General features: G+C 37.5%; 1 protein-coding gene across 1 annotated transcript; it reads left to right on the top strand.

Annotated features, from left to right (window-relative positions):
* Window positions 1–8548: 8548 nt before the first annotated feature.
* Window positions 8549–8893, top strand: LOC141714588 (uncharacterized). Its single transcript, XM_074518102.1, has one exon. The coding sequence runs from the start codon at window positions 8549–8551 to the stop codon at window positions 8891–8893; it is 345 nt and encodes a 114-aa protein (XP_074374203.1).
* The last annotated feature ends 16221 nt before the right edge of the window (window positions 8894–25114 follow it).

Genomic DNA, 25114 nt, shown 5'->3' on the forward strand with positions numbered 1-25114 from the left:
GGTAATCAATTTATGAATTAACAGGGTTACGATAAAGGGTCAAACATGGTTTGATATCACCGGAAACAATGTCAGGGTTTTCTCAAAATCAATATCAAGTTTATCACAAGTGCTAAAAGTCACTACTTTATCATGGCATCAATAATTTCCTCTCTATATTCAAATCATATGAGAAGGAAGAGTTAATTGCCTTAAATTGCTTTCCTGCTTGACTTGCTTAGACTTTACCCTAAGTGATCATTGCTTTTATAAAAATTCATTTATATTAAAAGAAAAAATCTTTCTTTCTCTTCTTAATACTGATAGGTCATCAGTCTTTGTTTTAACAAATCATTTATCTTTTTAGGAATAAAAACAGACTTGTGCACTCGAACAGTTTTAGGAGAAAATCAAACTTCTTTCTACCATGGTGATTGCTTATTTCATGAAAATCTTTGTGAAATCACTATGTTACATCATTTCCATCAAAAGATTAAATGCATAATTTTCATTCATTATAGATCTTAAATGCATTTTATCTCTATATTGCCATATGTTCTATGATACAGGTTTAGCCTCCAATGACCTTCTTTCATTTGATAGTCATGAGGTTGAAAACCCACAACTTCTATCCCAGACTGTAAAGACAAACACAGAAACAAAACCAAACACCACTCTCTTACCCCTAAAATGAAGTGTGAATGAGCGTGAGGGAGAAAGTGCCTTAGTGTACCACATAAGAAAGGTTTCGAAGTCAACCCAGCAGCTATGTCTCCTATAAAGTTGAGTAGTATCAAAATTAAGACAATTTCTAGCTCACATACATCTCATCAAAAAGATGCAATGGCTGAAAAGACACATAAATAGTTACTAGATTCACCCTCTCAACAGAGTGCGTCTAATGAAATTCTCCTGTCATCCAGGGTATCCGATGTAGTGTCACTACCTCAAATATAAACAATTATTGATGTACAAGGATAAGTTGCACACACAAGGGAAGAGTTGACGGAAACAAAAGTTTTGACTATTTTAAGGCCAGATTCGATTGCTCAAGGTTCTTTACCGGATGAATTGTCGTTATAGATATTAGGAGAGGATGCTGATCCAATAGCCATATGTCAGCGGTCACTGTCTACCTCACCGGGCTTAAATCCCCTGGATGCAACTGTGAATAGTGGATCTGACATAGGTGCATATCGGAAACTTGTTGACAATGATTCAGATTTACCTGATGAGTCACAAGGAAATGTTGTCGCGGGCATAAGAAGGAAACTTTGATCTTTATGCTAAATCCTTTGGATCATTATTTACCTTTCCAGAGTTCAAATCTGGAACCCTAAAAGGGAAACTAGCAACTTGTAGATTATGACTCAGATTCATATGACTAGTCTAACAAGGATGGGGATTTGCGAGCTCCCATTGCACCACCTTTGACCTCCTTAAGGATGGCTAAGGTGATTTTCCTTGCAGGTACAGCTGGATTTTGGAGCTATGAGAGGAGTGAAACACTTGTGAGAATGAGTGTAAACACGAGTGGAGAGAAGAGTGAAACAATTATGAGGTACACAAAAAGAATCACACACTCACAGTGAGGAAGAAAGAGAAACATCGTATCCAATTCCCTATCCCTAAACACTGGTTCTTGATACTTCGGGTCTCGAATCTGTTTATGATTGGAACCTAACTCTTAGGGACCTAACGTTTATAGATTGGATTTGAATAGTTTGGGCCTAACAATATGATCTAACAGTTGGGAGGTATAAGGATGTTAGAAATATTGGTTAACAGGATGACCAACGGTGTAGTCATTTTTGCAGCATCTAAAGGGACATGGTTGATTAAACTATGACTTGTTATTTCTTTTCCAACCAAGTAAAATATGAGCACTCCTTCAAACAATAATATACATTTCTTCCCTAAGGGGGAGATAAAAGCTTAAATAATAGTTTGGAGGATTTCTCAACTAAGGGGGAGAAATAGAAAGCATGAGGAAAAAGGTAAAGCACATGTACACTACATCACACAATTGATGTTTGTAACTACGGATCCTATTTTACGGGAGAGGTGGTAAACACGAAGGTGATTTCCTAGTTATCAGAAGAAGTGGTTTTGTTCATCACCATTCTTCATAAGGGGAGAAGCTGTTTTCTAAAAGGGGAGTACCATTAGTTTTATCCGCGGATCCTATTATACAGGAGAGGTGGTAAACAAAGGTGATCTCTTTTAAGCAGTTGATTCTCATAGGGGGAGAAACAAGAGAGACATGTCCTTCTCAACAGAAAATATGGTTGTACAAAAGAAGCTGTTGATGATTACTTCAAGACTGAGAAGTGTTATCTGGCAGAGATTTGAAGAACCAAGTAAATGAAGTTGAAACTACTTGAAGATCAGTTCAGTGCTAGAGGAACAAGTATCTTTCATTTCAGTTACTCAAGAAATCAGGAAATGCAGTATTTGATCCAGAATACCAGTAGCATTATTTACAAGTCCTAGTACTTTACTTTTTCAAGTTGTTAGTTGAGGTATCCTCTCTATTTAATTTGTTTTTTAGGTTTAACAATCAAATAGGGGGAGATTGTTGGTTAGACTGCATAGCTGTATCAACAGTTATGTGATAACTCAACACGAGAACAACACTAGAACAAGACAGGTTGATAATACTATGACTACACAAGAAATCAAGAAGAAATGAAGACATGGCAATTACAAAGAATCAAAAGATTAGAATAAGGCTTGAAGTCTTTTTACAGGTCACTGAAAGAAGTTCATTAATATGTTCATGCCTCAGTGAAGAATAAACATCAAAGACTTTCAGGGTTTCAGAAATATTGAGGATTCAGTGTACAAGTGCCATCGAAAGATTTCAGTGTATTAGCATTGATCGAAGATAGACAGAGTACGAAGCATAGAAATCTGAAGATAGGGTAAAAGATAGGGGTTTAAATAAGACAGTTGCAGGTCTAAAGTTATACTCACTGACAGGAGTTCATTTATATGTTCAAGCGTCGGCGAAGAACAGTGAATGAAGTATTCAAGATTGTAGTAGCAAAGAAGCCGTTTTTAAAGTACTAGAAAGGATTCCAGTGAAAGTACAATTATTTATTGACATTCAGTATTCGAAGAAATAAAGTTGTTGCAAGCTTAACAATGTAATCAAGGCTATAATACGAAGACCTGAATCAAAGTTAGTCGTATGTGAACCAAACCAGTTGCATTAGGCGTCAACAGCTCGTGAAAGGAATCTGGGTATTATTTATATAAGAATTGTTAAGTTGAGGAACGTACTTGGATTGAATGTTTATCTGTTATAGTTCAAGAAGAGGTGTGCATGGTATACAGCTAAACAACTCGAGGAATTGGCCAAGTTCAAAGTTTAACTGTTAACTTAAATAAATTTATTTAATGGACTTTAATATAATTTATTTAATAAACTTAACATGATTTATCTTTTAAACTTTAAATAAGTTTTTTTTATAAATCTAAATTAGTTTATTTATATAAGTTATATTTAAGTTTATTTTATAAATTAATTTAGTTACAATTTAAACTTAAATAAAAAAAAGAAAAGAAAAAAGAAAAGAAAAATAAAAGAAAAAAGAAAAAGGAAAGAAAAAGATAACAGAAAAAGAGAAAACAAAAAAAAGAAAAAAAACAAGGGTGCCATTGTTTTTAAGTACTAGTACAAGTACTAGGAGTCGCCAGTAAGTTGTGCTGGAAGAGGAAAAAAATTAAGTAAACAAGCTACTAGTGCATCTCACAGTCGCAAGTAACTAGAAGCTCAGAAATAAGCCAAGGCAACTATCTTACTCCTTCTGGTTGTAAGAAATAGGTAATGCATCCAAGGATATCACCTGGTCGCCGATAAGTTTTTGTGAGTATAAAAACTAAGTGATATCCTCCCTATAGTCGCAAGTAAAATAAGAAGTTATGGTCGCAACTAATCCTCAACCACAATTTTATTGTACAATGTTTTATGTGGTTCATTTTTAGCCACATATTTGAATTGATATAATGACTACACTCAAGCAGCGGAAGCAATTAGTTATTATATTTATCTTCTTCTCTAACAAAGAGAGCTGATAAAACAAGAAGCATAGATTTTCAGAGAAGCTCAAGCACCTTGAATATCCGTTTAACTTCTCACCGGAGAAACGTTATCATGCCCAGTTTAACTCTTGTATATTCTTTGGGGCATTATAATTGTCATCCGGTAATTATATCATTAGAGAAACAAAAGCTAGATCATTGTATAGGATTTAATTTTTGATCTTTGTAGAATCTAGGAACTTTATTATTCTTAGATTGTAGCCGGTTAATTTATTTACCCGAGTGTAGCAACACCCTCACGGATTTATATATGAATATATATTTCCCCAAATATCTTGTGTTCCTCGTTTTACTGTTCTAAACACTATTCACCTCAAGAACACGGAACCACTAACCGAACACTAAATTTTATATCCGCAAAAAATTCGAAAGAATTTTTTAATTTAGTGAGTATCGTATTCAACCCCACTTCTACGATACTTCAGGACCTAACAGATCTGTTGTAGCAGTTGTATCGTATGGGTGATACCTTGAATGGGTTTGAGTCAAGGCTAAGCATGGTGGAACAATGTAAGACAAGGAGAGGCCTCCGCCATAACTATTCTACTTATGCATCTGGAAAGGCCCCCATGATGGAAAGGGATGCTCCGATTAGCTGTGGTCAAGTCAGAGGCGAGCATGTGCCGATTACCCCACGGCGGCTGAATTACTCGAACGACACAACCCCGATCGTTGAGCTTGTCGATGAAGATTCTGATGGGCGAGATGTGCCTCAGGTTGATAATCAGGTGGTTACTCACCCACATCGGTCTGGACGAACTCTGGAGGAACGACGCAAGGTAGACCAATGAACAGCAACGCTTCTCCGCCCTGAAAGATCGTTTGGGGATCCGCTTAGAAGATGATGATTTAAGGATGATAATTTTGGAATGGCAGAATAATACTAATCGAGGAGATGTGACACCTCGTGGTTCAATACGTGTGCCCCTGGTTCCTACTGAGAATCAGGAGCGGCACCGCGACCATGAGAGAGTTCCTCTCCATGGATCGATGGATAGGTATGGTCGGGACTATGGAAGTGATCATTGTAGAAGGCCTCAATGGAGAGGAAGAGGTGGATTCCGTGGTAGATACCTGGATGGAAACCGTCGCCCCAACTATCCTGATTATAGGGATGCTCGTATGTATGATCGAACGGAAAGAGATAATCACATGGGCGATAATGGCCGAAGGGATATTCAGACATATGACCGTGAGATTCCTCAAGGACGCAGCCAATGACAAGGAAAAACTCTGGAAGGAAATCAAGGGCGAAATCAAGAGATACCAGTACTACCGGTAGGAGGGCAGATAGATGTCCAAAATATTAATCAGCAACCAGCGCCTCCGGGTGGGAACCAAGTAGTGCCACCTTCACCTCAAACTCAGGATCCACAACCTAATATGCATACCATCCCTGGAGTGGGGACTTTTAATATGGATGACCTAAAAAGGTTACTTAGTCACTTGGAAGGAGGAAGGGTAACGGAGACAGTTGAGATTCCTTTTCCATTCTCTGCGGAAGTAAGAGAAGCTCAACTATCGGCTGGATATCATAACATGACTAGTGACTTGTGGTTCCATGGGAGTTCAGATCTTGTTGAATTTCTGGGACATTTTAACATAGAGATGGATGTGTATCAAGTTACGGACTTAGATGTAGACTCTTGGCTACGACTTTTAGAGAAAGTGCTCAGCAATGGTTCCAAAAGGTTGTACCTGGAGTGATCACTACATGGGATCAGATGAAATACCTATTCTTGAGGAAATTCCAAGTAGCTGTGATATATGCGCTGTCAGTTACAACTTTGGCCAACATCAAACAACAAGATAATGAAAGTTGACATCTTACTTTAAAAGGTTTAACACCGAATCTACCAATGTGAGAGGTGCTTCGGATGAAGCTTTGAAAAGTTTCTTAATAGCGGGATTGAGAATCGGTTCATTTTTCTGGAAGCACTTGTAAGGTAAGCATTCGGCTACCATGGCAGATGTCTTGGCTCAAGCAGAATCATTTAAAGCCGCGTAATAATCTTTGGCAGAAGTTCGCCCTACCTCACAAACAAGCCAGAGAGCCAGATCAAGAAAGAGGGACAGATCCCCGAGCCCTAGATATCGAAGAGATAGTCGAAGCCCATATCGGGTGAACGCCGCAATCGTGCAAAGGGAATGCAGTCCCTCCTCAAGTTATGATAGCAGAACCAGTGGATATACCCTTTTGGCCACTTAGATTGAACACATCTATGAGGTAAATAAGAATAAGGGATGTTTCAGGAAGCTAGAGGCTCTATCGTCTCGGCAAAGTAAGGATAAAAAGAAGTGTTCCGAATTCCATGAGTCGTTCAGGCACAACACTCATGAATGTCGACAGCTAAAAGATGAAATCGAAGATCTGATTAAAGAGGGTTATCTTGGCGAATGGGTGGTTAAGGAATTAAGGAGGCACATAAATGGTTCTGACAAAGCAAAAGAGGAAGGTGGTCCCGCTCCTCGTGGATCCAACAATGAGACTTTGGAGGAAAACAAATTTGTCAGGGATAGTAGCATCTGAGCAATATTTGGAGGAGATCCCGGAATGGAATGCGGTAATTGAGCCTTGGAAAGATATGCAAGGGAAACCCGGTACATGCCATTGACTAACATCCATAGGGTGGAGACTCGACCATCGAAAATATTTAAGGGAGAGTCAATGGATACCACCTTCAGAGAAGCAGACGCTATATGGGTACATCACCCTCACAATGACGCTCTGGTTATTTCTCTCCAAATCGGGACTATGAACGTCTACAGAGCCTTCATAGAGAATGAAAGCCCGTCAAATATCCTTTACTACGACACTTATAAAAAATGGGTTTGCCTGATCAAGATATGTCAGGAGAGGATTCTTGGGTCTATGATTTTTATGGCGAAGGAGTTAGAGTCATGGGATCAATTCGATTGTCATGTATTCTCGGTGAAACTCCTCTCTCTGTAACAAAGATGCTCGAGTTTAAGGTCTTAAATCAGGATTCTTCCCATAATATGTTGTCGGGACGATCTTTTCTCAGGGAAATGAGGGTAATCACTTCAATTAATCACCTAATAATCAAATTCCCAACCCCAAATGGGGTTGGAAGCATAAAGGGTTCCCAGTATGACTCCTCGAAATGTTACCGACAAGCTTTGAGGGGTTTTCGAAAAAAGGATGTCCAAGTCGGAGATACCTCCGACGATGAACCAGGAGGACGAGTAACCAATCGAGGAGATTCGTCTCCACTACTATGTTGAACAAGAGGATGAATATTTTGCCAAGCCAACTTCAGCAATGTAATTTTTAGAAGATGCTCTCAGGATCAAATTCTTGGAAGAAGAAAAGCTCTTAAACAATAACATAGTCCAAGGAAGTTTCAGCGGTGAACAGCTTGAAGGAAGAGCTGATGTTTTGCCAAGCCTAGAGAAAGTTATGTACAAGGTGGATGCCCCTCCTCCTGAGGGCGCGCCCTTAACATCACAGAATTCAAAAGAAGTTGATGCCCCTATGACACAGGGTGTGCCTTATTTCAATAAGATCTCGGAAGAAGTGGATGTTCCTCCTCTAGGGGACGCGCCTTCTAAACTAAATAACGAAGATCACAATCGACTTGACTTGGATCCACGAATTCCATTACCCGTGGAAAAAATGGGGCCATTTGAGGATACCATTATGATCCAAATCGATGAGAAGGATCCAAGCAAAGTTTTAAAGATTAGTTCTCAGTTGAACTTGAAGTTCAAAGAAGGACTTTCGAGATTTCTCTTGGCAAATATCGATGTGTTTGCATGGAGTCACTCAGATATGGTTGGGATTGATCCGAAATTTATGTGCCATTGATTGAATATTGACTCTAAACATAAAGGGGTTCAATAAAAGCACAGGGCAGTGAGTGGAGAAAGGGTTGTAGCTTTGGCAGAGGAAGTTGATAGGCTCTTGGGAGTCGGATTGATCAGGGAATCTTTTTACCCGGAATGGTTGGAAAATCTGGTATTGGTGAAATAACCTAATGGCAAGTAGAGAACTTACGTGGATTTTACTGATCTAAACAAAGCCTGCCTGAAGGATAGTTTCCCTTTTCCAAGGATTGATCAGTTGTTTGATGCCACAGCATAGCATGCTTTGCTGAGTTTCATAGATGCATACTCCGGTTACAATCAAATCCCCATGTATGAACCTGACCAAGAGCACACTTTATTCATCACAGACAGAGGTCTTTATTGCTATATCAGGATGCCGTTTGGTTTTATCAATGCTGGGGCTACCTACCAAAGGTTGGTGAACAAAATATTTAAAAGGCAGATAGGGAAAATAATGGAGGTATATGTGGATGACATGCTGGTAAAGTCCAAGGAAGCTGACGATCATATAGTACATATGGCTGAGATGTTTCACATTCTGAGGAAGTATATGATGAAATTGAATCCTCAAAACTATGTTTTTGGTGTGGAATAATGGAAATTCTTGGGGTTTATGGTAAACCACCGAGGAATCGAGGCAAATCCCGCAAAAATCAAAGCTCTTCTAGACATGAAATCTCTTACCAATGTTAAGAAGGTACAAAGCCTAACAGGGAGGATTGCGATACTAAATCAATTTGTTTTGAAATCTTCAGACAGATGCAAGGAACTCTTTAAAGCTATTAAGGGTATGGGAAAGGATTTTGTATGGACCTCAGAATGTGAGGAGGCTTTTCAGAAGATCAAAGAACAGTTGGGAAATCCTCCTATGCTGGAAAAGCTAGAGGATGGGGAAATGTTAATTCTCTACTTGGCAGTATCAGAATATTCCATCAATGTGACATTGGTGAAAGAATAAGGCCGTTAGTCACCAGTATACTACGTAAGTTAGAGATTATTAGATGTTGAGACCAGATACACCAGCATGGAGAAACTGGTATATGCTCTTGTACTCGCGGCACGAAAGTTGAGACCATACTTTTAAGCTCATCGGATAGAGGTTCGCACTGCCTACCCTCTAAGGCACGTCTTGCACAAGCCAGAATCATCATGCAGAATGTTGAAGTGGGCAGTTGAGTTTGGAAAATTTGATTTGGAATATTACCCCCGCGCCGCAATTAAAGGACAGTCTCTGGCTGATTTCTTACTTGAGTGCGATTCATAGGTAGAAGATAAGGCTATAGTGTCGGCCGAACCTTCTCACCGGGGAATAATCCCAAAAAAGTGAGAGAAGAGTTCCCACACCCTTGGTGAATTCTACATGTCGACGAGCCTGTAAATAATAATGGAGCAGGCGCCAGGATTGTTCTAATTACCCCGGAAGGGCACCATTTGATGAGTGTCATTCACTTCAAGTTTTATGACACAAACAACGATGTTGAATACGAAGCCCTCATTAACGGGTTAAAAATAGCACTGGAAGTAGGTGTTATAAATTTAGTAGCTCGGAGTGATTCAGAGTTGGTGGTAAATCAAGTTAATGGAGGATTTTAGGCTTGAGAACCTCGAACTGAGTTATACATGAGATGTGTACAATGCTTGCTCCAAAGATTTGGTAATGCTATATTGGAGGGTGTACCAAGAGAGGAGAATGACAATGCCGATGTTTTGGCAAAAATGGGCTCGCAAATGAACAGTGTGTTGTTGGGACAGATTCCCTTGGGAATTCAAGAAATTTTGAGTATTCCGGAAGTAGGTGTGTTCCAAGTATAAGAAGTCTCACAAGAGACTTGGATGAACCCAATCTACAACTATATCCGCACAGGAACTTTTCCGAAAGACAAGATACAGGCTCGACGCCTTCGCTATCAAGATGCGAAGTATGTTGAGTATGACAGAGTTTTGTATAACAGAGGTTTTAACCAACCGCTTTTGCGATGTGTAGATCTAGAGGAAGGTCATTATATTCTCAGGGAGGTACATGAAGGTATACGTGTAAATCACTCGTGGGGTGGCTCGTGGGCACTAAAGGTCCTTAGGCGAGGATATTATTGGCCATATATGAAAGATGATGCTTTCAAGTTTGTCAGGGCCTGGGTTCACTGCCAACGGTTTGCCAATTACTCTAATGCTCCTGCAACATCATTAACTTCATTAACAAGTCCTTGGACCTTCTCTATGTGGGGAATTGATCTCATTGGAGAACTTCTCAAGGCAAAAGGGGGAGTAAAATATGTTGTTATGGCCATTGATTACTTTACCAAGTGGGAAGAAGCTATGCCATTGACAACAATCACATCTAAGAAAATTAAAAATTTTGTTTTCAATTCTATAGTCTGCATGATTGATATTCCGTACAAACTCATATCTGATAATGGGAAGCAGTTTGATGATAGCAAGGAATTAAAGAAATTTTTTGAAGATTTACATATCAAGAAAGACTTTGTCGCGGTCTATCATCCACAAAGTAATGGCCAGATTGAGACCATAAATAAGACCATTAAACATACTCTGAAGGCCAAGTTGAAGGAAAAGAAAGGTGATTGGCCGGAGAAACTACCAATGGTTCTTTGGTCCTATAACAAAACTCCAAGGTCAACTACCGGCGAATCCCCTTTCATGATAACTTACGGGTATGAAGCTAAGATTTATGTGGAAGTGGGAGCTGGATCCCTACGAAGATATTTGTTTGTAGAGAAAGATGCATAATTTAACCAAAGGCTCCGTTTGGATTTGTTAGACGAGGCCATGATAAACTCTCAGTTGATACTCGCTGCTTACCAACAGAGAATTTCCAGATATTTTAACAAAAAGGTGAAATCCATACCTTACAAAGTGGGAGATCTCGCCTTGAGAAAGGTCATGCCAAATACAAGGATAGCATAGCATGGAGTGCTTGGAGCTAATTGGGAAGGACAGTATAAAGTCAAAGTTGTACTTTGGCAGGGGACTTATCGCTTGGAAGATTTGGATGGCAAGCTAATTCCTCGGGCATGGAATGCAGAGCACTTGTGAAAGTATTATCAGTAGGGCGCGGAGATGGTCCCCTCATTTCTATGATTGATTGTATACAATAGATGTAATATCCGGGATATATCGTGTAATTATTTTTTGCTAATAAACAATTATTATATGTGTTCAGTATCTATTCTGTGAATTATTTGTTAAGTGTTAAATGTGTTTGGATGTTTAAAAATAATATTAATTGAGTATTTCAATTTTTATATGTCCAAAATAAAATATAGATAATTGTCATATCTTCCAATTTATTTTTATGATGATTTATGATTTTATAGGAAATATATGGATTTTATAAATTCTTTTTCCGAGTATTTAAAAACTATTTTATAAAATCGGGAACCAACCGACGTCATCCGTTTTTACGTCTTTGTAACCCGAAACTCTTCCGAGAACTCCTTCCTAACCTAATTGCAAGATTCTGAGCATTTTCCATGTTTCAACTTTTTCGATCCGGTGTACGGTTTGTCCTGCGCGGGTCCCGGCGCAACATTTTCGATACATTATTTGTTTCGGTAAATCGATAAAACTCGTATTTTCGATAAACGGGATCTTTTTATTAAACTATCACAATTATCACCTCGTAATACATGTAACCAGGCGCTGAGACCAAGACGGCAGTACAAATTGTACTGATTTGGATAATTATCCCGAAAACCGGTACCGTTTGGATCAGTTTTTATAAATAAACGTACTATTTTATATCCGGAATGATCCAACGGGATACTAATTTTCCGTAATTATAAATAGCCTTTACCGTATTTTATTCCGTATCAAAAATCATTTGCAGTCAGTAATTATAAAATTTTCCTGAGAAAATACTTATATTCATAAACTTTTTTGAGGATCAACCCAACAATCGGATGTGTTATCGGAGTCCGTTTGGAAAGCTCGAGTACTCAAAACGAAGGTCTTGAGGTGTACTATCAGATTCTGTGAACCATATACCTGCAGAAATCAAGATTTATTTTCTGGAAATTTGTTTATTTTCGAATTATTTTTATTAAAAATATGAATTTTTGTACGGATGATTGTATGAATGATTTGATGATTGCATGTTGTAGAGCTTGTTTTCCTGATGATTTTCATATGTCATATGTCTGATTTAGAGTTCAATAACATGTTCAAAATTGAGTTTAATCTTCGAATTTTAAAATTAGGGTTTATAACCCGTATAAATGTTTTCAATTGAAATTTGGGGCTTTTTGATTTAGGGGTTATTAGCTGTTGATTTATAGTGGGTTGTGTTCCTTATGAAATTTGCAATCGATTGGTATATAGCTCTTTAACAGAGGATGTCTGAATCGAAGGGAGTTGTGTTTTGAAGTTTTCGTAGGTTCGCCAGAAACCGGCGATGTTCTTGGCCATTTTCCGGCCAGGACAGGGATGATTGATGTGATTTGATTGCATGGTTGTGTTCCTTGTGAAGTGTAGATGTGATCTGGAGGTGGTGGTGGTGTGAGGATGCCGGAGACTATTCCAGTAAGTAGGTTGTTGTACCCTTTTTGCTTTCACTTCCGAAGCGTCTTTACGCTTGTACTACCCAAAACTTTTGATCTATATATATCAGTACCTTTTCCTTTCCAGCACTTTCATTTACTTTACTGCACCTGTTTTACTTTACCTTATTTATTGCACCAGTTATACCCCTGTGATACCATGTACCCTGTTCCCTTAACTGTTTATATTCTGTAAAGAAGCATGCAATTTACTTAGTTCAACTATTACAACTATTTTCAAAAAGAGACATTTCTGTTTTACAAAACTTTTCTTTTATGCAAAGGATTTGATTTAAAAGCTAAATAAGTTGTTTGATTCTTTAATAAAAATGCCTCTCAGAAGAAATACCCGCACCAACACCCAGAATGAAGAAACCAACAACAACAATAACAACCAAGATGATACAAACCAGAATGTAAACCCAGGACCTATAGACCCAGCAATAGCCCGGATTCTCCAAATCTTGGCCCAACAAACAGTTCACCTGGCACAACAACAGTAAAGACAGACCAACCCCCAGGTAACTTTCAAAACTTTTCAGGCGGTGAACCCACCAGAATTCAAGGGTTCCTTAGAACCGATTGAAGCAAATGTTTGCTTAAAGGAGATGGAGAAGTCATTTGCCTTAGTGAAGGTAAAGGAAGAACAAAAGGTTGAGTTTGCGAGTTATTATTTGAAGAATGAGGCCACCTATTGGTGGGAGATGGTGAAGACATTGGAAGCTATAGATGTTATTAGTTGGGAAAGGTTTAAGGAATTGTTTTTAGAAAAGTATTTTCCTCAGTTTGTCCAGGATCAGATGGAGCTAAAGTTTTTAGAATTAAAGCAATGAGATATGTCGGTGGCAGATTATGAAAGTAAGTTCGAAAAGTTGTCAAGGTATGTGCCGTCATATGTGGATACTGACAGGAAGAAGGCTAAGAGATTCCAGCAAGGTCTGAAGCCATGGATCAAAGGGAAGGTAGCCATTTTTGAGTTGGATACCTATGCAGGCTTGTACAGAAGGCCATGATCGCAGAGACAGAGAACGAGATGTCACAGAAGGATAAAGAAAGCAAGAAAAGGAAATTTGAGGGAAATGAAGGTCAGTTATAACCAGGGAAGTTTCCAAATTTTAAGAAGGGCAAGTTTCAGCCAGGAAGAAATTTTAATTTTAAGAGACAAAAATGCAGGCGACGGAGGCCAGGGCAACTGTCCAGTTAATACGAATCAGCCAAATCAGTTAAGGTTAACTTTTCCAGATTGTCAGGTATGTGGGAAGAAACATGGAGGAGTTTGTAATAAGTTGAATGTGGTTTGTTTCAAGTGCAATCAGAAAGGGCACTATTCAAGGGAGTGCCGAAATCAGCCAGTAAAAGAGCCAGCAAATAAGGATCAGCCTATCCGAAATCCGGCAGTGAAGGTTCCAGCCATTGGATTTACGTTCTTTAAATGTGGAAAGCCAGGACACTTAGCCAGGGATTGCAAGACACCAACCCCAGTCAGTAATGCATTGAGGATTATGGGAGCAGTGAATGAGACTCCAAGGGCTAGAGTTTTTGACATGTCCGTGAAGGATGTTATCCAGGATACGGATGTCGTGGCAGGTACGCTTAATGTAAATTTGTTATGTGCCAAAGTGTTAATAGATTTGGGAGCAACTCGATCGTTTGTTTCACAAGATTTTGTTAGTAAGTTAAACTGTCCAGTTGAGTGTTTAAATGAAATAATGACTGTGGAATTAGCAAATCATGAACGTGTATGTGTTAATCAAGTTTGTGGGAATTGTGAGATTGAGATTTCTGGTAGTAAGTTTTGTGTAGATTTGATACCATTTAAGTTAGGAGAATTTGACGTTATCCTAGGAATATATTGGTTATCTAAGCACGATGCCCAGATAGATTGTCGAAATAAGAAGGTAATGGTGAAGACGTCAGACGAAAGGATAGTAACGTTCAAGGGCCGGAAGCAAGTAAAGAAGTTCTTAACGATGATTCAAGCCAAGAAGTTACTACGGCAGGGATACGAGCATTTCGTGGCATATGTGATTGACAGAAGTCAGGACCCAACAAAACTTGAAGATATCCCCGTCGTCAATGAATTTCCAGACGTGTTTCCTGATGAGTTACCAGGACTTCCTCCAGATAGATAAATTGAGTTTGCAATCGACTTAGCACGTGGAACAGAACCGGTATCCAAGGCTCCGTACAGAATGGCGCCCGTTGAGATGAAAGAGCTAGCGAAGCAATTGCAAGAGTTGTTAGAGAAAGGAGTAACCAGACCTAGTGTATCCCCATGGGGTGCACCGGTGCTATTTGTTAAAAAGAAGGATGGAAGCATGAGACTGTGCATCGACTATAGGGAGCTCAACAAGCTTACAATCAAGAACAAGTATCCGTTACCCATAATTGACGATCTGTTTGACCAATTGAAGGGAGCCAAGTACTTCTCCAAGATTGACTTAAGATCGGGATATCATCAACTAAAGATTAAGCCAGAAGATATACCGAAGACAGCTTTCAAATCAAGGTATGGACATTACGAATTTTTAGTGATGTCTTTTGGATTAACAAATGCCCCGTCAGCGTTTATGGACCTGATGAATAGAATTTTCAAGGAATATTTGGATAAGTTCGTTATTGTGTTTATAGACGATATTTTGATTTATTCAAAGACGGAAGAGGATCATGCGGAACTTTTGAGAACAGCTTTGGAGATTTTAAGGAAAAAGAAGTTATATGCTAAATTTTCGAAGTGTGAATTTTGGCTACAGGAAGTTCAGTTCTTAGAACACATAGTCAGTAATGAAGGGATCAAAGTGGACCCGACAAAGATCGAGGCGATTACAAATCGGGAAAGACCGAGAACACCAACAGAGATAAAAAGTTTCTTGGGATTAGCGGGATATTATCGTCGATTTGTTCAAAATTTCTCAAGGATTGCAACACCATTGACAAAGCTTACACGGAAGAATGAAAAGTTTATATGGAACGATAAATGCGAAGAAAGTTTTCAGGAATTGAAGCGAAGATTAATCACGGCACCTGTTTTGTCACTTCCAGACGATCAAGGGAATTTCTTAATTTATAGCGATGCTTCTCATAAAGGACTAGGATGTCTTCTGATGCAGCACGATAAGGTGATTGCGTATGCATCAAGGCAATTGAAACCACACGAACAGAAATACCCTACTCATGATTTGGAGCTAGCATCCATAATTTTCGCTTTGAAGATTTGGAGACATTATCTATGTGGAGAAAACTGCGAGATTTATACGGATCACAAAAGTTTGAAGTACATATTCACACAGAAGGAGCTTAATATGAGGAAAAGGAGATGGTTAGAATTAATCAAGGATTACAACTGCACGATTAATTATCATCCCGGTAAAGCGAACGTTGTAGCAGATGCGTTGAGTCGGAAAGAAAAGTTAAATGTGTTATCAGTACCCGAAGAAATATATAAGTAATTCCAGAAATTGGAATTGGAAATTAGAGTTTGCAAGCCTGATGAAGCAAAAGTGTATAGTATGACTTTCCAGCCAGAGTTGTTAGAAAAGATAAAGAAGTGTCAGGAAGATGTAATGGATCAAGATATAAATCGTTTGGTAGGTGAAGAATTATGTACGCAAAAGGACGATCAATGTATTCTTAGGTTTTCTTCTAGATATTGGATTCCACTGTGACGAGCTGAAGAATGAAATTTTACAGGAAGCTCATAATTCGAGATATTCAATCCATTCAGGGAGTACCAAAATGTATAGAGATTTAAAGGAAAATTATTGGTGGCCAGATATGAAGAGGGAAATTGCGGAATGGGTTAGCAGATGTTATACATGTCAGAGAGTTAAAGCACAGCATCAAAGACCAAGTGGATTGCTACAGCCATTGGAGATTCCAGAATGGAAGTGGGAACATATTACCATGGATTTTATAGTTGGATTACCAAGGACAAGGGATAATCATGATGCCATTTGGATTATAGTGGATAGACTTACCAAGTCAGCTCATTTTCTGCCTATAAATGAAAGATTTTCATTCGACAAGTTGGTCCATATGTACCTGAAGGAAATTGTAGTTTGTCATGGAGTTCCGGTGTCTATTGTATCTGATCGAGATCCAAGATTTAATTCAAGATTTTGGAAAAGTTTTCAAGAATGTTTGGGAACAAGACTGAATATGAGTACGGCTTACCATCCACAAACGGACGGCCAGAGTGAAAGAACGATCCAGACAATTGAAAATATGTTACGTGTTTGTGCTATTGATTTCAAAGGAAGTTGGGACGAGCATTTACCTCTTCTAGAGTTTGCTTATAACAACAGTTATCATGCTAGTATTGGGATGCCACCCTATGAAGCCATTTATGGACGCAAATGCAGATCTCCAGTGTATTGGGACGAGGTAGGAGAACGCAAAATACTTGGACCTGAATTAGTACAGAAGACAAAGGAAGTTGTTGAAGTTATCCAGAAGAGATTGATAGCAGCACAAAACCGTCAAAGAAAGTATGTAGATCAATCAAGGAAAGACATGGAATTCGAAGAAGGGAATTTGGTATTACCGAAAGTATCACCATGGAAGGGATTAACGAGATTTGGAAAGAAAGGAAAGCTGAGCCCAAGATATGTCGGACCTTTTGAGATTCTAAAGCGCGTTGGCAAAGTAGCTTACGAGTTGGCGTTACCTCCGCACATGGAACACATTCACAATGTTTTTCACGTATCGATGCTTAAGAAGTATAATCCAGACTCCAGGCATGTAATAGAATATGAACCAATAGAGTTTCAGGCAGATTTGTCATGTGTAGAGAGTCCGATAGAGATTCTAGAGGAAAGAGAGAAGGTATTGAGAAATAAAGTGGTAAAGTTAGTAAGAGTATTGTGGAGAAACCCAAAGGTTGAAGAGTCAACCTGGGAGTTAGAAAGTGATATGAAAGAAAAGTACCCTCATTTATTTTCTTAGGAGATTATGAGGACAGAATCCTTTTATGGGGGAAGGATTTAATATCCGGGATATATCTTGTAATTATTTTTTGCTAATAAACAATTATTATATGTGTTCAGTATCTATTCTGTGAATTATTTGTTAAGTGTTAAATGTGTTTGGATGTTTAAAAATAATATTAATTGAGTATTTTAATTTTTATATGTCTAAAATAAAATATAGATAATTGTCATATCTTCCTATTTATTTTTATGATGATTTATGATTTTATAGGAAATGTATAGATTTTATAAAATCTTTTTCCGAGTATTTAAAAACTATTTTATAAAATCGGGAACCAACCGACGTCATCCGTTTTTACATTTTTGTAACCCGAAACTCTTCCGAGAACTCCTTCCTAACCTAATTGCAATATTCCGAGCATTTTCCATGTTTCGACTTTTTCGATCCGGTGTACGGTTTGTCCTGCGCGGGTCCCGGCGCAACATTTTCGATATATTATTTGTTTCGGTAAATCGATAAAACTCGTATTTTCGATAAACAGGATCTTTTTATTAAACTATCACAATTATCACCTCATAATACGTGTAACCAGGCGCTGAGACCAAGACCGCAGTACAAATTGTACCGATTTGGATAATTATCCCGAAAACCGGTACCGTTTGGATCAGTTTTTATAAATAAACGTACCATTTTATATCCGGAATGATCCAACGGGATACTAATTTTCTGTAATTATAAATAGCCTTTACCGTATTTTATTCCGTATCAAAAATCATTTGCAGTCAGTAATTATAAAATTTTCCAGAGAAAATACTTATATTCATAAACTTTTCTGATAATCAAACCAACAATCGGAGGTGTTACCAGAGTCCGTTTGGAAAGCTCGAGTACTCAAAACGAAGGTCTTGAGGTGTACTATCAGATTCTGTGAACCATATACCTGCAGAAATCAAGGTTTATTTTCTGGAAATTTGTTTATTTTCGAATTATTTTTATTAAAAATATGAATTTTTGTACGGATGATTGTTTGAATGATTTGATGATTGCATGTTGTAGAGCTTGTTTTTCTGATGATTTTCATATGTCATATGTCTGATTTGGAGTTCAATAACATGTTCAAAATTGAGTTTAATCTTCGAATTTTAAAATTAGGGTTTATAACCCGTATGAATGTTTTCAATTGAAATTTGGGGCTTTTGGATTTAGGGGTTATTAGCTGTTGATTTATAGTGGGTTGTGTTCCTTATGAAATTTGAAATCGATTGGTATATAGCTCGTTAACAGAGGATGTCTGAATCGAAGGGAGTTGTATTTTGAAGTTTTCGTAGGTTCGCCGGAAACCGGCGATGTTCTTGGCCATTTTCCGGCCAGGACAGGGATGATTGATGTGATTTGATTGCATGGTTGTGTTCCTTGTGAAGTGTAGATGTGATCTGGAGGTGATGGTGGTGTGAGGATGCCGGAGACGAGTCCTCCGGCGAACCCCGACTGTTTTTCTGCGAGGGCTGACAAAATTACAGTTTAGTACCTTATCTTTTGGGGACGATGAAGTTTGGTCCCTGAAGTTTCCAGAATTTGCAAGAATAGGATTCCTGTTTTAAAAATATTTAAAAATCATATTTCCTATTTATTTTAATTATAAAAATTCGTTTTTAATTTCTGAAAATTCCAAAATTATTATTTTAATTCCAAAAATTATTTTTAATTCAAAAATAAATCTGAATTAATTAGTTAATTAATTTCAGTTAATATTTAATTGATTAATTAGTCAATTAATCCGAAAATTAATGGATTTATTTAATTATTAATTGATTTTAATTAGTTATTTAATTAGATTTAATTATTTAAAAATAATTTAAAAATTCCGAAAAATAGTTTTGAGCTTTAAAATATTATTTTAAATTGTTTTCAAGGCTCGATAGTTATTATAAAATTGTTTTGAAGCCAGATTTGGCCAACCGAACCCTGTTTATTACTCCGGAATTGATCCAACGACCCGTTTTAATTCGAAAAATGTTTTAAAAATCATTTTAAATACCCGAAAGCCTGATTATGACCTGAGACTCCATTATAAATGATATATCATTGACTATTTGACATGTTATGTGCCATATGTGACTTGTTGGTTAACTGTCGGTCTATATATTCGATGTTTGCTTGTTTATAGTATAACTTTCAATCCATTAATCGGATTTGGGTGAAACGAAGGGTAGATAGAAGTGTGTTTCGAATAGAATCGTATGAGTTGAATATTGATAGATGCTTATGATATGTGAGTAGAAGAGGCAAGGCGTAGGAAAGGAAAACAGATAGTCAAGGAGTAAGACAGTTTTGATTGAAAGTGAGTGCAGTATAGCAAGCTAGTACCAGGCAAGTGTTCTAAACTTTCTCGAGATATATTATAGTTGATTGATAGTCATGTTTTATATTGCAGGTGCTTTGAAGCACCGAACCCTAAACCCTAATTCCAGTTATTGATCTTGAGCCGTAAACCTGATTCTTTCTAGACCATTGATTGTTGTATACCCAAATACGAACCTCAAATATACGATATTACTCCACAAATACATACAAACTAAATATCAAACACTGAACCAGATTGCTTACACATTCAAACCATTGTATCTTATGTTTTGAAAGACCAAATCCTTGAAACCATGAAACAGTGATTCCTTTGTTATCCAATTCTTTCATTACCTAACATCCAAGCTTTGAAAATGCCATATTGATCCTTATGCAGATTGAAACCATTTCATTTTGAACGTCCAATGTTGTTAATGATTCTGTTTATTGCTTATTACTGTTTATTCTGTTATTATGTTAGAATTGGATTATTTTTATAAAATTGTGGACCAGATTCGTGGTCAGACCATATAATGGTCAAGTTAGGTCAATGTGTGCCTTGGATCCAGTAGTTAGAGCAGTGCTGTGTGCTTTGCTCGGGGTTAGTGCGTGACTGATCAGCAGCCTAACCTTGGTTTTTAAAATGAAAATATAATATCCAATTCTAAATCATAAATTATTGTTCACTTGATATCATAACCCTTTTCACTTGATGATCATTATTCTCAGTTTTGTCATTGTGACTTGCTGAGCTAGTTAGCTCATTTGTGCGATGTTGTTTATGTTCTTTTCCAGTTAAGAAGGAACCAGTTGGTAGCGCAGATCCCCAGTCCAGCGCGAGAGCTAGGGATTTAGGTTGATCGAGTTAAGCTAGTAGGTTTATTTTGGGATAATTTGAGTTTGTAAAAGTTTGTAATTATGATTAATACTCAGTTCTGAGTTTGAATAGTTGGGATTTGAACGTTTGTAATATAAGTAGGTGTGTTTGGATTGTGTGCATACTTTAACCTATTGCGGTCCATGGTATTTGGTAAGTAGGGTCACTGCATATTATTATTATTATCTTTATTATTGTTATAAGCAGGTTATAAATAAGGTGTGTGTGTGTGTGGACCCCAAACTTCTGACCCGGGTTTGGAGGGCGCCACAATAGACTAGTAGCAAATAAATTCCTCCTAGGGGGTAGTAGGTATAACTACATATAGGTACCTTGGAACTAGTTGAAGGATGAAAATTTTCAAATAATTTTCCCACAGAGCATAGTAGCCATGGGACTGGTGTAATTTTTACACTAGAGTGCATTATCAATAAAAGAAGAAAGTATCCAACTACATATCTTAAAGGCCACATCTCAAGTTATTTATGGCACGCCCACAACATTATATTGAATTAAGGCGCACCCTAAGGATGGAAGTGCCTCAACAAAATTTACTTGTGAAGTTTTTAAACCATTTATACAAATAAAATTTACTCTTGCATAAGGAAATATCATAAAATATGCCTCAACACAAGCCTTGCCTTGAAATATATTTGAACAAATTCATGCGAGAACTCATGAATGAAGCTATAAAGGTGCGCCCTAGGAAAGGGAACGCCCATATAGTGCTTAGCTTATAAAATTTAAAAATCGATTCACATATAAATCAGGAGACATGCAAAAGCGATGATAAAGCATTCTAGTTTGAGCTAAACAAAAGTCTTAAGACACGCCTTGTCTACAAGCGTGTCCTCTATAAAATGACTTAAAAATAATTTTGATCTTTAAGAAATTATTAAAAGAATAGTACTAGTTAACGAGGGCGCGCTCTGAAAGTAAGGGCGCCCAACATGTTTACTGTCTTGGGAAATTTGATACTAATAGAGAAGGTCCCTAACATTACTAGCAAAAAACAGTTATGGAACAGGGTTAATATGACTTGAAAAAATTTGGATAAAAGGATAATGCTCATTTAAAGGGCGCTTCCTGAAAGTAGAAACGCCCTGAAAAAATTGCCTTAGGAAATTTTACAAAGTTCTCGAATGGTTGGTGGAACCTTCATAGTTATATAGAAGGGCACGCCCAAATCAACGAAGCACCTTAAATTTCTATTGAAGTTTTATGCAAAGGTAACTGACAAAAACAACCATAAAATGAACCCAAGGAAAATCTAGAGCAAAGTAATTGTTATGGAAATTAAAAAAAAAAGAAGCAAACACACAAAGTAGCAGCAAAATACTTAGTTTTACAACTTTGCACGACATTAAAAGAGGCCTGCACCTCAAAGTATTAAAGGAACTAAAATTGAAGAGAAACAAATTCAAGCCACGCCCTGAGAGTCGCTACCGGGAGGAATAACTTGAATAGGGACTGTTGGATCAAACTCAGGCTCGCCCTGAGAGTCTTTCTTTTGCATTTTCACCGGTAGGCGCGCCCTCAGCTTCCTCAAGCCCGAGTTCGATCCTTCTTTCCTGTATTTTCGCAACATACTTCTTCTTGAACTCTAGCATCTCTGCAACTGTCTCGCCAAATTTCTCAAGACAATAATCTGGGTCATTTTCCACAAACCCAGTTCTGTAGAAATGGAAGCCGCAAGCAAAAACATCGTCTGTAATCTCTCTCTTTTCATCCAGCCAACCATCCTTCTGTTGCTCTTCAACCTTCAGCTTTGTCTCTGCAAGTTCAGTATGGAGAAGTTTAGCTTTCTTGTTGGCAATATCAAGCTGGGAACCCAAATTCTCCACTTCCCCTTTGAGAAAAGATATTTGTGAATCTCTAGATTTGATGTCCTTGGTATGAATAAGGTCTTTGTCCTTGAGATTGTTTTGGAGAATATTGTTATCTCCCTGCAGCCTTTCAAGGCGCACCTTCTCCTCTAACAGCTTATCCACTGCTTGAGTGGAGTGAAACATTAACTGACCAGAATCCTTGATTGAAGCCTTAGTGGATTCCTTCAAATTCATTGCCCGCCACTGTTTGACTTCTTCATCCGTAACATAAACGGACCCAAGGGGACCAAGGTAACTTAAGTCCACTAAAGAAGAATCAGAAGGCGCGCCCTCAGTCCTTGGTCTCTTTGGCACGACCTGTTTCTCAGGAAGATCTACCATAATCCTTTTTGGTACAGGAGTAATTTGAGGTACAGGGATGGGAGTTGGAGTAGATGTTTGAGTTTTTGGAGCATCTTTCCTCTGCACTCGCGCCTTGGAGGAGCCATATATGTGCAAGAATCAAGAAAATTTATTACTGCAGTAAAGAGAAAAGGTACGTCTTGATGGGGTGCACCCTCACTACATAATCTTCAAAAAGTTAACTTGACGATTGCTAAATGAAAACAGTAAATATTTGCAAATAGAAGAAAGTATAATGTAGTATGGGTAAACAAAGGGCATGCCTCCATAAAAAAACACTGAGTCTAACGAAAGACGCGCCCAAAAGAGAATGTGCGCCTAAATATAGAGTGATCGGTTTAACAGAAAAATAACTCAAACCTAAAGGAGTGTCACTTTGAAAAGTGCTATCTTCAAATTCCTCTTCTTCTTCTACTTCATCATCACTGTCAACATCAATGACACATGAAACTGGATTACCCTTCCAAAATTTAACATACTTACGCTTGGTCCCAACCAAATCATATAGAATTCCCACTCGCATCAAATTGGACCTTGTGACGAGTGTCTTCAAATTCCATCTCTCAACTGCAATCCTAAGTACAGCTTCAGTTCGAGCTTTAGGCGCACCCTCTAGCTCTTGAACAAAAGGTTTATCTGCGGCCGAAGAAAGTTTAAAAAAAAGGATAAGAGAAGAAAAGGAACTAAGAAAAAGAAATGTTAGGACACGCCCCTACTTGGAGAAATGTTGAATTGAATTCTTATCCTTGGGACATCATACAAGTAGAAAAAGTTTCCTTTCAGCCCTTCTCATAACTAACTTTCCCAGATGAAAATCCTTTCTTATTGTGTTTCTTATCAACCACCAGATAAAAATACCCATGGTCATACTTTCTTAGGCTGAAGAAGTAACTAACTTCTTCCATGGTTGGCGAAGCAAAACTCAAATCCATATATAAGATGTATAAGGCCAAGACAAATTTATAGCTGTTTGGGGATAACTGTAGGGGTGAGCATTCGGTTCGGTTAACCGAATACCGAACCGAAATAATCGAAATAATTCGGTTTCGGTTACCGAACCGAAATAATTTGATTTTTAATTCGGTTATGATTTTTTATGTTATTCGGTATTTCAGTTTTTTCGGTTTTTTTTTACCGAAATACCCGAATTACCAAAATTACCGAAATATAATAAATAATATATGTTAATATATACATAAATACATTTATTTATATATTACTTAGTTTTACCTAGCTCCTTTCTTTTTTTTCACTTGAATTATTAATTCCCCATTCCCAACTTCATTTTTCCTCTCTTTTTATTTATTATATTTAATTGATATTTGCCTAATTATGATTTTAATGTATTTAGTTTTCATGATCTTGAATTTAGTTGCTAAAATAAAAAACTAAACTAACTAGTAGTGAGATCTAGAAGACGACAACTCTGGACTTAAACAGTTCCTGATCATAGGATAACTAATCGGATGTTAGTGGATCCGCAAAGATTGGTACATACTATGCTTGCTCCCTTCAGGAGGATGTCTGTTCTCATAGGCATTTGTGTGGTGACACTATAGCTAGTATGTAGGTGCTTATTAGGGAATAAGTTCACTGAACATGACTCAATAAGTTGAACAACTAATGGAGATTACTCACGTGTCAATAGTTATTCACTGAGTGATAGTTGTACAAATATCCTTAGACTTGAGATCGTTAAAGGTATCTTATATATAATGAACTGTGCTTTGGTTTAGTCCTTAATCTCAAGGACATCCATTAGGTCTATTCTAGGCATAGGGATTTGTGTATAGAGATAGTTAACATCAATAGAGGATCTACCCCTTCCAGTATACGAAGAGAATATCCTATGTTATTCTTAGTATGCGAGTTCTGGAATCTCTGGCCAGAGTGTATGAAATTAAAAAGGAGTTTCTAATTTGCATTAATATGAACTTTGCATTATGAATAAGAAATCATATGATTAAATTTGATAGGCCTGACACGAGATCTATGCCTTGTATTTATTCAGGATATTATAAGGGTAGAAGGAATTCATTGTACGGTAACTAGTCACTGACAGGTTCTTGGTATTCTAAGCAGTGAATTTATATTATCCGGATAGTCGCGATATGTTGAGAAGCATCACTCACGATGTAGAATAAATATAATTAATCAGTTAATTATATTTAGTGAATTTTAGTATTCATGTAAATAATTAATAAAAGTTTATTATTATTTATTTCTACTACCGGCATAATATT

Source organism: Apium graveolens, chromosome 3, assembly GCF_009905375.1.
Source record: "Apium graveolens cultivar Ventura chromosome 3, ASM990537v1, whole genome shotgun sequence".
Lineage (NCBI taxonomy): Eukaryota > Viridiplantae > Streptophyta > Magnoliopsida > Apiales > Apiaceae > Apium > Apium graveolens.

What these genes read in the sequence shown, in the direction of transcription:
- LOC141714588 (XM_074518102.1), top strand. Translation starts at nt 8,549, where the DNA reads ATGGTAAACCACCGAGGAATCGAGGCAAATCCCGCAAAAATCAAAGCT.